The sequence below is a fragment of the Sylvia atricapilla genome, chromosome 1 (genome assembly GCF_009819655.1).
Source record: "Sylvia atricapilla isolate bSylAtr1 chromosome 1, bSylAtr1.pri, whole genome shotgun sequence".
Classification (NCBI taxonomy): Eukaryota; Metazoa; Chordata; class Aves; order Passeriformes; family Sylviidae; genus Sylvia; species Sylvia atricapilla.
Genome location: NC_089140.1, coordinates 150,871,246 through 150,884,367, shown reverse-complemented (window position 1 = coordinate 150,884,367; position 13,122 = coordinate 150,871,246). Strand labels below are relative to the sequence as shown.

General features: G+C 49.4%; 1 protein-coding gene and 1 long non-coding RNA gene across 3 annotated transcripts in view; one reads left to right on the top strand and one right to left on the bottom strand.

The window, feature by feature from the left end:
• The window catches only part of LOC136372319 (uncharacterized), a 679,386-nt gene that overhangs the window by 463,968 nt on the left and 202,296 nt on the right, over positions 1 to 13,122 (top strand). The window lies entirely within an intron of this gene.
• The window catches only part of ADGRB1 (adhesion G protein-coupled receptor B1), a 286,248-nt gene that overhangs the window by 197,145 nt on the left and 75,981 nt on the right, over positions 1 to 13,122 (bottom strand). Inside the window, exon 2 of the mRNA XM_066336913.1 lies at positions 7,742 to 8,658. Within this exon, the coding sequence (XP_066193010.1) occupies positions 7,742 to 8,489 (748 nt within the window). The 5' untranslated portion in view covers positions 8,490 to 8,658. The remainder of the gene's footprint in view (positions 1 to 7,741; positions 8,659 to 13,122) is intronic.

The following is a 13,122-nucleotide window of genomic DNA, read 5'->3' as shown; positions in this document are numbered from 1 at the left end:
CCAAAACTAACAAGCAGGGAAGTGTCAGCTTCCAAATCTCAAAATCCAAACTGGCAGAGACCAGGGCATCCCTCTCTTCATCCCAGCAAGGCTAAAAAAGCCAGGGATGTGCACCGGTAATTGCGTTCCTGCCTTAGGGCACAGGGAAGGATCAGACTCCTGGAAGTGCCCTGGAAACAGCGGGGCAAAGTAGCCACCGTGCCAGGGCAGCCCAATTTCTTCAGGAAGCTGGAGCTGCAGCTTTCACAGCCTCCAGGTCCCTTCTTTTCAGCTCCTAAACACCGGGCAGATCCCAAGCCAGTAACTGTTTGTTTAATGACATGGACCACTCAAGACCTATTGAGAGCATTCAGCTTAATGAGGTGTGTGGCAATTATCGGCTCTATTGAAACTCCAGCCAGGGAACACAAAGAAATATATTTAAACTCAACAGATCTGCAATTCCGATGTGCTAAAGGACGTCCTTTCCCAGCCTGGCTGTCTCCCCGCGCTGAAGGATAAAATATGGGATTTCAGTATCAGATTGTTGTCTGCAAGAAGAGAGCGTGCCAAAAGGAAATTCAGTGGCTGGAGGTGACATTGGCAGAGCCACCCCAGAGACACGCAGTTGCTGAGCCCTCCCCGGGATGCTTGCTGAGAATCCCAAACCAGGTTTTTAACCTATTTATCCCAAGCTTGCTCCAATACTGTCCTAGGGAATGTAGGACTTGCAGGAGATAGAATCAACACCCGTAGGCGCTGTCAAAATTTCACTGATTGTAAGAACGGGAAGATATGGGAAAAGAGATGAGTTAGAGAGGTGTTAGTGAGGCTCTGAAAGCGTCATCGAACCTGTAGGAAAAACAGAAATTCTCCAATAGGATTTTTAGCGTTAGAGAATCAAGGCGCTATTTTATTCTGGCCAGTATGTGCAACAGAAATAATTTCATCCACACGTTGCCTGGGTTGTGCCGATAAAATAATTCCATCACACGTGAGCTTTTACTAGATTTTTCACATATTTTATACAGCCAAAACCCAGAGAAATTAATTGGTTCAATGTTCATTGGTCCCAAGTAGGGCAGTTCTTAGTATTTGGGTTCAAGGGAGTTCAGGCACCCCACAGGTGAATCAAACACCCAAAAATCTCCGTAGACCCAACTCCGCTCATAAAAAAAAAAAAAAAAAAAAAAAAAAAAGTTTTTTTTCATTTTTCACCCTGCTCCCATTAACTAAATACATCAGATATTCAAGGTGGGTGGTGAAGAGGGCCAAATATTTAGGATAGGTGGTGAAAATGGAAAGGAATGCCTCTGTGCACTCTCCTTGTGAGGCATCAGCACCATCATCCTCATTTTCTGCAGTTATAGACGGAAAACTGCTTTGGGGAGGTGCCGATTTTCACTCAGGTGTTAGTGTTTTCCTGCACCTAATTTCTTTCACCTTGTACTCCCATACAAAACATTTTGCAGTGACTGCTGTGGAACCTGAACACGAGAGGATGTTAAAAAATTGAAAATTTAAAAAAAAAGAAAGAGAGAGAGAAAAAAAGGGAAACTGAAACACTGAGCCTTTCACCAGGCTGCCACTCATTAAATTACCCGTAAAAGTCCCTGTCTCAATAATGGGAGCAGTTGCCTGTGAAATTCCCTGGGCAACTGGATGTAAATTCCACCTTTACTCTCCCTGGGACAGCGACAGCGCATTGAGCCGGTAATTGCTGATGTTTCTGCATTGTGATCATGTCCACAAGCTGTTGGGTTCACAATGGAACTGATCGCTTTGCTTTGCTCGTTTTTCTCCACCCCGTCTCTGTACAGACACAGGCAGGGATGGATTGAGCACCGAGAGCAGCCGGGACAGGGGGAATTTCTGCCCTGTCATTTCATAGAGGTGCTCTGTTCTCATGCTCAATTCTCCCGGGGATCCCATGAAGCACCACGGGAGGTGTGGGCTGGACATCAGGAAGGATTTTTTTGCTGAGAGTGTGGTCAAAAATCAGAACAGGCTTTTTAGAGAGGTGGTTGATGTCCCATCCCCACCAGTGCTTAAGAAGTATTTGGACAATTAAATTTTTGGTCAGGCAGTGGGACTAGATAATCACTGCAGGTCCTTTCCAACTGTATTGGGTTTTGTAACCAAAAAACTGTTTATTCTATTCCATCTGCTGAAACCTGGCTGGGAAGGTGTTTTTCCTTTATCTGTTGTAACTCCAGAAGGGAGGAGGTGACTGCCTTCTCTGAAAACAAGCCAGCTGTTAAAACCGGGTGGGGCAGTGTTCTTATCTCTGCTCAGTCTTCCACTACCCCATGGGGATATCTCCTGTTAATGGGCCATTAAAGCTCACCAATGACATGACACATTGCATCATCCCAGTGTGAGATGATCCAGCCAGGGGGGAGGAGCCAAACCATTTCCACAAGTGTCACCAGACATCCAGTGTTCCCACAGGACTCCCAAAGGAGGACTGGACCCATCTCTGGACTCTTTTCTCTGTGGGACAATCTCTGTTTCCAATAGGATCATGTCTGCCACTCCAGGAGGGCTTAACTCTGGACTGTTTGCAACACCCTGACCAACAGGGTGTCAGGTTGTATTTCTGACTCTGTCAGGGTTTTCTAAGATTTCTTCTTTGTTTTCTTGCTTGCTTATTCTTCTGTACTACAACATTTGTATTTTTTATATCCCTAGTAAAGAACTGCTACACCTATTCCCAAATCTTTGCCTGACAGCCTTTTAATTGCAAATTTATAATAATTTGGAAAGGGGGAGAGGGGTCTTACATTCCAAGGGAGACTCCAGTCTTCCCTGGCAGATACCTGTCTATCTAAACCAATACACCAACTGAAAACCATTCTATTCCATTCCATTCGTAAGGACTTTGATGATCCCAGTGGAGAACAGTGGGGCAGGCAGGGCTTGTAGAGGTCACAGAGATCTGAGTGTTTAAACTGAACCAGAACCCCCCTTTTCCAGCCCCCAGGGAGGAGTTCCCCACATCTGCCTCATCCACAAAACATCATGAACCATAGACAAGAGGGACATTCCCAGCAGGATCTGCCCATATGGGTCCAGTGGGGACTCACTGCAGGTGACAAAGTGACCTCTTTGCCACGTGCCAGGCTCTAATCAACCTCCTCCTCCAGGAGCTGGGAAGGATTATCAGGCCCTGTTCTCAGCTGCTGAGATTTGGACTTAAGCTGGTGGGGCATCAGGTAAAATCTCCAATGATTTCGCCAGTTTACACAGGAAAAATTAACAAACAAGAAGAAATCAGTGCTTCCTTACTCTTGCTGTCCAATTCTCACCACATCCAACCTCTGCTCTCAGGGATGTCCAGCTCAGGGACAGACACAGGTGGATAAGTGAGGAGCTGGAATTCAGCACACCTTCCTGAGGGGCAGTGAAAATGCACTCACCCAAATCCCTTTGCCATTTGGTTGGCAAATCCAACACCGAGGCAAAACCAAAGCCGAAGACTTCTGTCTGCAAGCTCAGCTGCTCCAGCCAGGGGGATTCGTGCTGGAGGAACAGCGTGTGTCATAAGGAGCTGAAGATGTCAAGGAGAGGTTTGAGATCTGCCCCTGGGCAATTATTCACAGCTCTTTATCAGTCTCTGGAGCTTTCACGGCCACTAAAGCTCATCTCAAACATAGGAAATGACTTATCAAGTTATTCCTGCCCTGGGTGAGACTGGGGATTCAAGGGGAGGGGAGCTGTGCCACTCAGTGGGGAGGGTGGAAGCTGATTAATTTTCTGTGCCTCTGGTTCCTCTTCCACATCTTGGACCCCCTTCAGGAGCCACTCAGCCACAAATCCAGGCAGAAGCTCAGCCCTGCTGAGGAGACCAAAGCAGGTTTCGACTGAAGAACATGCCAAGCATGAAGCAAAACTCCCCAACAAGAGAGATTTGGAGGGTGTGTCCTGCAGTGGGAGATTTATGGAGTCCAGCCTACTTAATGCAGCAGAGGTTGAGATGGAACTTGTTCATGGACCTCTCCAAACAGAGATCAGACACTCTGAGACATCCTAATCAAGGTGACAGGGGTGGAAAAGCACCTAAAAGTGGAAGATGAAACACCACTAACAAAACAGAAGTGATGAGTATGTGTGAGGAGGTGGGGGTTGATTTTGTTCAGAGCAACGAGGACAGCAAAAGAATGGAAAAATTCAGCAGGAAAGGCAGGAAAATCCCCAGCACTTCAATCTAGCATTATTGTATTTCAGTTATCCATTCATTATAAAACTCCCTCCAGCCCTGGAGCCACCTGATTTATCAAGAAGCAAATAATATATTTTGGAGACACTTGTGGCAGTGTTTTGCAGTCAGCATCCTGGATCCCTTCAAGGCAGGGACATGAAAAGCAGAAGAACCAGAGAATGATGTTTATCTCTTTGGGCCACCAAAAGTGACAGCGCTGCAATGGTCTTCCAGGAACAGCTCACACTGAGACAAGACTAATTAGACATTCATTAAGTGCCTAACTCAGCACAGCACTTAAGCACACATTTAACCTTCTCTCATTACAGGGTCACATCATCATCCCTGTTAAAGCTCCAGCTCCAATTACAGAAGTCAGCTCACATTTGGGAGGGCCACCAGCATTCTCAGATTGTGAAGAACCAATGCCCAGCATTTCGGGAGGTCTTCCCTTCTTCACTCTCCTGTGCTGGCACCCCAAACCTGTTCCAGGAATGCCAACTTACATCCCAAAAAAGGTGAGTTTAAATCTAAACATCAGGACCTACAAACAAACCTCTGCCTTCTTCCCACATTTCCTGGGTCAGCCAAGAGACATCTGACAATGGTCAGAAATAGTTGCCATGTTGAATTGTCTTTTCCTGGAAAACATTCCCAGTTCAAGCCTTCCCAGAGCAGCAGCTGGAGGCAGCTGCCCAAGACTTCAGACCAGGACAAGCTCCATGTACAGCAAGACCAAAACATCTGAGGGATAACCTGGGGGATTCTTCTGCAACCCACCACTGCCTGCTGTACCCTCTGCAACGTCTGTGTGGGACAGTGAGTACAAAGAGAGTCTAACTAAACCTGGGAAACAAATTTGGAGCAGTTTCTCCTTCCTCCAGACACCGAAAAACAGATGCTCTATGTAAGACAGGGTCACTTTGGCAGAGTTGCTTTGTGAAGTCCCTGAATAAATGATCATAAACTTCCCTGTGCACCTGAGCCAGGTGTAAAATCACTGGCCATGAGTGAAAACAGGCTGTCAGTTATGTTTCCTTGACAGTCCCTGGAGTTCTGGAGCAACGGGATCCTCTTGGAGTGAAGCTTTTCACAGGGATCTCACCCACAGACCGTGAGCCAAAGCACATCTCACTGTAAATTTGCACCCATCCATTTGCTTTGGACATACCCAAGGAATAAAAAGGCACATTAGGGAACGTCAGGTTTCGTATTTCAGGATGGTATCTGGGTGTCTGGAAATTCATAGGATGGTCTGAGTTGGAAGGGACCTCACAGATCATCTCATTCCAATCCCCTGCTACGGGCAGGGAACCTTTCACATTCCTTCTTGTGTCTTTAAAGTCATCAGAGTGGATTAGTACAACTCACACATCTCCACTTGTTCCAAGATGAAAGTGTTAAGACAGGCCCAGAAACAACAAATGACTCAGAAAACAGCAGGGAGGGAAAAATAGCAATGATAATAAAGACCAAAAAAGAAAAAAAAAAAAGCTTGTTGGGGAAAAAAATGCTACAAATACAATCAGAACAGCAATGATTGCAATAACGAGCACCAGCACTTGGAAATCAGGAACCCTATCAAAATATTCCACCCACAAAATGCTGTTAAGGGACTGCTGACTCCCTGTCCAAATTGGATCTCGCCTCCATCTTCCTGATCAAGCCTTTGCATAAATCAAAACAGACACAGTGACAGACAGAGCAGCACATGGAGAGCCCGGGCACCCTGCAAGCATCGTTTCTGTGTGGATGGCATCCCACCAGCCAAGATGATAATTCCCTGTCCTCAATATGGAGCAGATGTGAGCAGCCAGCAGAAAAATTATCCACACTCTACAAATATTTGACACCCAAAAAGGATTTTGATTCAGCCACCCTTGAGCCTCTTTCATATTTACTTCGTGAGAACATTCTGGCACTCGAGCTGGACTAGGAGAGATCCCTACAAAAGCCAATATTAAGCTTGACTGCTTCAGGATTTGCTGAAAATCTTATTTCAAATTTCACCTTTGGTTGCAGTGAGAAAGGTCACACTGCTTGGGTGGAATGCATAAATCACCCAATCAGCAAATTCCAGGCATGACACATGACTGAACTCCGAGGAGGCTCCTCAGGAGCTGTTCACACAGGAGAAAAGGGCATTGCAAGAAAAAAAAAAAAAAAAAAAACCAAAAAACAACAGACCAAAAAACCCAAATCTGGAGAGTGTTGTGCTCACGGCCTGGGAGGGAGGCACGACTGAAGAACTAATTTGCAGGATTTATGGCTCGGCTGTGCCTTCATGTATTGATTCACAGATCAGTGAGAAACAAAATCTCCCCCAAAATACACTGACAGAAGCACAAGTACCTGATCATATCCTAATCTCTCAGCTAATGCCAGGCTGCAGCCTGCAGGAAAATCACTCTGCACAGCCTGAATCTGTGCCTGGTCACCTCCTCCTTCCGACTGCAAAAGCAAATCTGGCCTCTTCCCCTCAACCCTGAGAAATCCCACCTTCAACAGGGGTGGAAGAGTCAGGCAGGATCCCCAAATTCCTGACCCAGACAGATGCCAGCTTTCTGCTGGTGGCAGAGGACATTTCATCCCTGCACCTGAAGAAGATAAGACCTTGGGGCAAGGGTCAGGAGAGGGTGTGAGATTCCCTGAACTGCAGGCTCCATTCCCTGCCACCTGGATTCCTATTCAGCATCACACCTCTGCTTTACACAACCTGCATGCCGGGGTGGGAGCTGAGAATAAACAGCCCGGGGCAGACCTGACAGAGGTGGTGACAAAAAGGCTTCACTTTCGGACCCCCCCGAGTCCCTTCTGCTTTGCAAGGCCATGTCCTGTCTCTGGAAGCAGCACTTCTCTCCCCAACAACAAAACCAGACTTCGGGATCATCCCACCTTGACTCACAGCCCTTTCTGTCATGCCTCTCCCGCCTCCCCTGCCCCTTTCCAGCCCACACCACACTCAAGAGCACAACCAAAACCCAGTGAAATATCTGAGGAACGAGCCCAAGCAAAGGCACCGAGTAACCCCATGGAAGCAGCCTGGTGAATTTTCTTTCTGAAAGCCTCCAGAAGGAAAATGAAGCTAAGAACTAAACGAGAGTGCCTTCTGTTGCCATCCCCATGAACCAGACCCAAGAATTAAGTTTTCCCTAGGAGTTAAAAGTGGTTGATAGGGCTGCTGAGAGCAGCCCGCCTCGGGAGTCAGCTTGGATCCTGCTTTTTCTAGGACATCTGTAATTATGTTGGAAAACTGCTCACCCTCAGGTAAGAAACTCCCTCTCAGCAGCTCGGAGGCTGCAGGAGTAAAACAAGCAATGAACAAGCCCCGAGAATGAATTCAACAAATCTGGGAATATTTAGGGGCAGCTGATTTGCAATTCCAGTCGCAGGCTTGTTAAGAGCCCGGTGGGTTACACCTGACCTGCCTGTCGATTGGAAAAGGAGGATTTTTTTCATGCCAAGCATCCACAGATACGGACACAGAGGTGACAAGGGACAGTGTGAGACCCGTGAGAGGAGAGCCCAACCCACCCTCCCTCCCCAACACCCTCCACTCACCCAGGAACTCGGCTCCGTTGCTGTCCTTGGGGCTGCTCACGCAGTTCTCCAGGTAAATCCCATCCTTGTAGCAATCCTCCTTCTTCCTGGTGAACCCCAGGATCTCGCTGGCCTGATCCAGGACCTCCCCTCCCGAGCAGGAGCACGGGGTCTGCATGATGCCACACGGGTGGGAGCTGCTGCTGATGGCCAGGCAGGCGTCCAGCCACTTGCAGAGCATCTGGCAGGCGGCTTTGCTGGGGTTCCTGTTGCCCACCACCAGGTATTCCACCGAGAAGTCCCTCTCCTGAGCCTTGGCGGGCTTCCACCTCATGGGCCAGGTGTCCACGCCCGGCGGGGCCGTCTGCTTCATCTGCAGGAACTGTTTGTTGGACTGGAGGAAGGCAAAGCGGGTGGAGCCGTCGCAGAGCTTCAACACGTCGTCGAAGCTCTCCATGCCCAGGTAGGTGCGGGTGGACTCCAGGAAGGAGTCGAACTGGTAGGTGCGGATGTGCTGGTGGTCACATACGCCGGAGGGTTTGAGGATCTTCATGTACAAAGTGTACCTGCGGGGGTCGGGGTTCTGGATAATCCAAGAGCACAGAGAGGAGTTCAACGGGAAGACGGCGAAGGAGGAGAAATACCCAAAGAATTTCCCTTGGACCAAAGTGGTGCAGGGAGTTTGTGCCAGGTCCAGAGCGACCACGGTCCACACAAAGTAGAGTGGCGATACCAAAAGCAGGTTCAGGGCGGATCCAATGCTCCTCATCCTAGGTCTCTGGTCCTCTGGAACTCAAAGTAAATGTCAAGCAGGTGCCAGATCCTGGACATAACAGGGACCAGCTTAGAGGAAAAGCAGAGTTTAAGAGGCTCTGGATCCGAAATCAAGCCGATCCTCCCATGTCTGGATTTGAGCTCCCTCCTGTGGCCATAAACACCTGGAAAAAACAGGGAAGGGAAGGAGGAGGGGAGAGAAAGAGAAGAGATTTGGGATTTGGCGTGTTTGGCGGTACTTTGTTGTTGTTGTTTTTATTAACCCTTTACAGAGCTGAGAACCCGCACAGCAGCCCCAGTGCCAGCACTGCTCACGGGGGGAAGATGCTGCACACATCAGCATCCCCAGGGCTGGTTTGGGGGTGTCCCCACCCCCGGGAGGGGCCCAGCTGTGACTCACCCGGGGGTGAAGACAGCTGTGACCTGCTTTCCTTCCCAGGGCCGCCTGCCCCCCGAGCAGAGCCTCGAATGTGAATCTGAACCATTTCCCCAAAGGAAAGAGGACTGATATCCGGCTTAGGGAAGTCTCCAGCTCTCTCCATCCCAAGGGAGCCGGGATGTTGGCTCAACACAGACTTCAGGCTGCACCTGGGGAGGGTGGGCTGCAGGTCAGCACGGCCCAGCTGGGCTCTGCCTCCTCTCTTCCTTCTGCCAGTGCTTGTTTTTTAGCCTCCTAATGTCCCTCCTTTTCTCCCTCCCTTCCACCAGAGCAGCGCAGGGAAGGGAGCTGTTGCTCAGGAACGCAGCTCTGGTGTAACCCTGAGGCCAGGCAGGATAATGGATGGAACTGTGCACCCAGTGCAGGAGCAAAAAAGGGCAATAGAGACAGATTTTATGTCTTCCCACATCAAGCACCCACCTCTCCTTTCACCCCTGAGTGCAGGACACCCCAAAGCCTGTGGTGCTGCAGCCAGGCTTAGAGCATCTGCAGAGGGTGAGAGCTCTCTGTGCCAGTCCCAGGATCTCCTTCAGCCCCCAAAACCCTTCACCCAAAGTAGAATCCACCCCACAATGCCCTCAGGATGCATTCCCTGCAACATCCTGCGGCACAGGTTCCTCCTTCAGCCCAGCTGCCCGGAGCCTTGTAAAGAGGCTCCTCTGACGAATGAGGAGGAGGATTTGGTGAAAATCTCCCTTTTTCTTACCCCAGCAAAAGACTCTCCTATGGTCCCTTCCCTCCATCTCCTCTCTTTCCAGGAGAGAAGAGAGAAGCGGAAATAAGATCAATAGCGGGACTTTCCTCATCTTCTACCCCCTCCCACAGTTGTCCACCCCCAGATTTGGGGAGAGGCTGCGTTAACAGCAGCAGGAAGGGCAGACCCTCAGAGTGTGGGGTAGGACTTCTTCACTGCTGATCACACAGCCGTGGTGCTCATCCCTCCCACCTTTACAGCTTTTTTTCCTTTCTTCCCCTCTCAGCTCACCCCAGGTAGAGAAAATCGGGCGTTTTCCCTCGGATGAGGCTCATCCTGACCCTGCAGCACTTGCTGCCTCCAGAACGGATCTGCCCCACCTTCAAAGGACCACTCGGGAAGATTTCCCCCTCTCAAGTCAGACATTTCGGGAGACTTCACAGTTCATAGTGAAAAGCCCCAAAGTGCTCAGCACCCTCTGCGCCCCTGAAAACAATTTAGGAGGGGGCAAACATTGCCCTGGGCTGCAACCTCTAAATAATTCAGATCACCTGGGATGTGTTTCCCACGATCAGGGTGGTGCTGGCAGGAAGGAATTAGGGTGAGAGGCGACGGAGAGAGGCATCTGCATCCAGGGAGGAGGGAAAATTCTCATTGCAGCCACTGATGGATCCAGCTCCAGCCCCACGGTGTCCCCACTGCTGTTCCCAGTGCTGCCATCTCCCACCCCATGTCAGGCTCTGCCCTCCCAGACTGCAAACAGAGGGAGCTTCCACTACAGCCATACAAATTCCCAGCAAATCCGCAATTCAGAAAGCTAAAGCCAGCCTAAGGAGAGTGTAAAACAAGAGATGAGAAGCCCACAGACCATCCTGTGAATCTGGGAAGAGAAGCTCCACCTGCATAAATGTACCTCCACATTCACTCAGTTCTTCTCCCTGCTCTATTTCAAAGACTTGTCTCTGCATCTCCCTTCTTCTGCCAAAACCTTTCCTTTTGGGCAGGAGAGGGTTAGGGAACTCGAAAGTCAGAGCTGCTATTTGCAAACTCATCCCAGCTTCAAATCACTGCAGTCCCTGCCACCAGATTCCTGAGTGTGTGTTAGACCTGACACTAATCAGCACGGAGTCCAAATGCATTCGGACTTAAATTTTTTACAAGTCAGATCCCCACTCCTGGCTGCTTTGCAGTCTACAAAGCTCGACAGTGCAAATCTCTCCTTGCCAGGCTCCTGCCTGCCTCTGGGGCCAGAATTCAGGAGTGAAAAGGGGATGAAAACCTGGTCTTACCTGCAAAGAAAAGAACAGGCGTCTACTGGACATCTTATCAATTAAATTTCCTGATTGGTAGGAGGGGTTGCCTAAATAGGACTGTGAATGCTTTAAATATCAGATTCGGGAGCTGAAAGGCTCCTTTGCTTTATCTGAGACTCTGAAAGGCTCTCTGAGGGCAGTGCTGGAAAAGCTCATTCTGTTTGCAAATCCAAAGTCTACCTGACCTTCACCCCGATGAGCCAGCCAGGGATCACGGAATTATAGAAAATATCGAGTTGGCAGGGACCCACAAGGATCACAGAATCACAGAGCGGGTTGGGCTGGAAGGGACCTTAGAGATCATTTTGTCCAGCTCTCTCTCATGGCAGGGACACCTTCCACTACCCCAGGTTGCTCCAATCCCTGTCCAATCTGGCCTTGAACATTTCCAGGGATCCAGGGGAATCCAGCATCTCTCTGGACAGCCTGTGCAGAGCCTCTCTACCCTCTGAGTAAAGAATTTCTTCCCAATATCCAACCTAAACCTGCCCTCTGTCAGTGGGAAGCCAATCCCCTCGTCCTGTCACTCCATGCTCTTGTAAATAGTATCTCCATCTTTCCTGTCATCTTAACCTCTGGTCCAGAGCAGAAACCTGCCTTTCCTGGTTGGAAGCAGGAGCCAGCAGTGCCTCCATAGCAACCAGATGATGAGGAGACAGGGTTTGTTTTGAAATCCAGTCCCTAATGGTGACTTCAGCGCCTGGGATTCAGCTCAGGCCTCCTGCTCTCCACAAACTCAATTTTTCTCACGCTGACCACAGACCTGCCTCTGTCTGAGGATGTGGTGAGCACAAAGCAAATTCCCCCTCACTGCCCCTGTCTGGGAAAAGCACCATAAAAGCCAACAAACTTTAACCAGAGCTGTTACGGTTGTTAGGTCTCACAATTGATTTCCCCTCAGTGCAGTCCCATCTGGAAGGTTTCGCCATAAGGAGCATAAACATATTCTTTTCTTCTCTTTCAACTAATCCCTGCTGAAGTGGGAATCTTTACTCAGAGATGGGCAAAGCCCCCTCCAGACCTGGATCTTTGACTCAACAGGAGTTGGACCTGGCAGAGAGGGAAGATACAACAGACACCTGAGTGGCTGATGCATGTCAGCAGAGCTCCATCTCCTGCATTCCCATCCCAAGAAAACCCCGAGGGGGACATATAACCACAGGCTACAGCCTGCAGCTGGGGAAGTGATATTAAATGAGTGAAAAAGCAGATTATTGCAGTGTTGGAGGTCACGTTTCTATGGCACACAGTCAAATTCACCCACATTCCCTTGTTTTTTGCCACAGTCAATGTCTGGGTTGCCTGGCTGTTTCTGGAATTTTGAGTGATGGAAGAACATCCCTGCCTGGCCCCAACTTGGATCACACAACACCTCCCCTAACCTTTCCTTCTATCTCTGCCTGGGAGATGGGTCTGGCAGAGCAAAGCCTGGGGACACTGGAGCACCCTTGGTTGTCCTTTGGCTGAGTTTCTCAAGGACATACCAAAATTTTGTTGCCTTTGTGTGTGTGTCCCTGGGGAAAAAAGAATAAAAAGTTTTTAATCCAAAGAAAACCATAGCAAGAGGCTGAAAAGTTTGGCCTGAATGGTCCTTCTGCCTCGGTCACCTTGTGCAGGTGTCAGGGGTGACAAAGAAGGGGATTATGAAGAGCTGTGAAGCACCAGTGAGGCTCCTGCACCCTCACACAACTAGGCACAGCCCTGGTCGTTTTTTCTGTCCCCTTGCTGAGCATTTGTCATCCCACTCTGGCATCCTCTGGATCAGAAATCCACTGGGACAAACCTTCACAGCTCAAATCAAAACCAGGCAAGGACTAAATCACAGGTTACACTTGGGCTGCTCAGGGAGTTTAGGCTTCCAGTTTGTGCTGGTCCCAGTGAGTTTTGGAGCCTTAGGGGTTTAGGTTTCCAGTTTTGCACTGGTCCCAGTGAATTTTGGAGCCTTAGTGGTTTAAGCATCCAGTTTGCACTGGTCCCAGTGAATTCTGGAGCCTGCAAGCCATAGAATCATCAAATTATGAAGGCTGGAAGAGATCTCCAAGGTCACCAAGTCCAAGCTTTGACCACACACCACCGTGGTGGGGCCTGTCCTCCTGCAGGAATGATCCAGGTCTGAGGCTGGATTTTGCCACCACCCTGGTGCTCCTGCTTGCCTCCTGCACAACCTCTGCATGCCCACAGC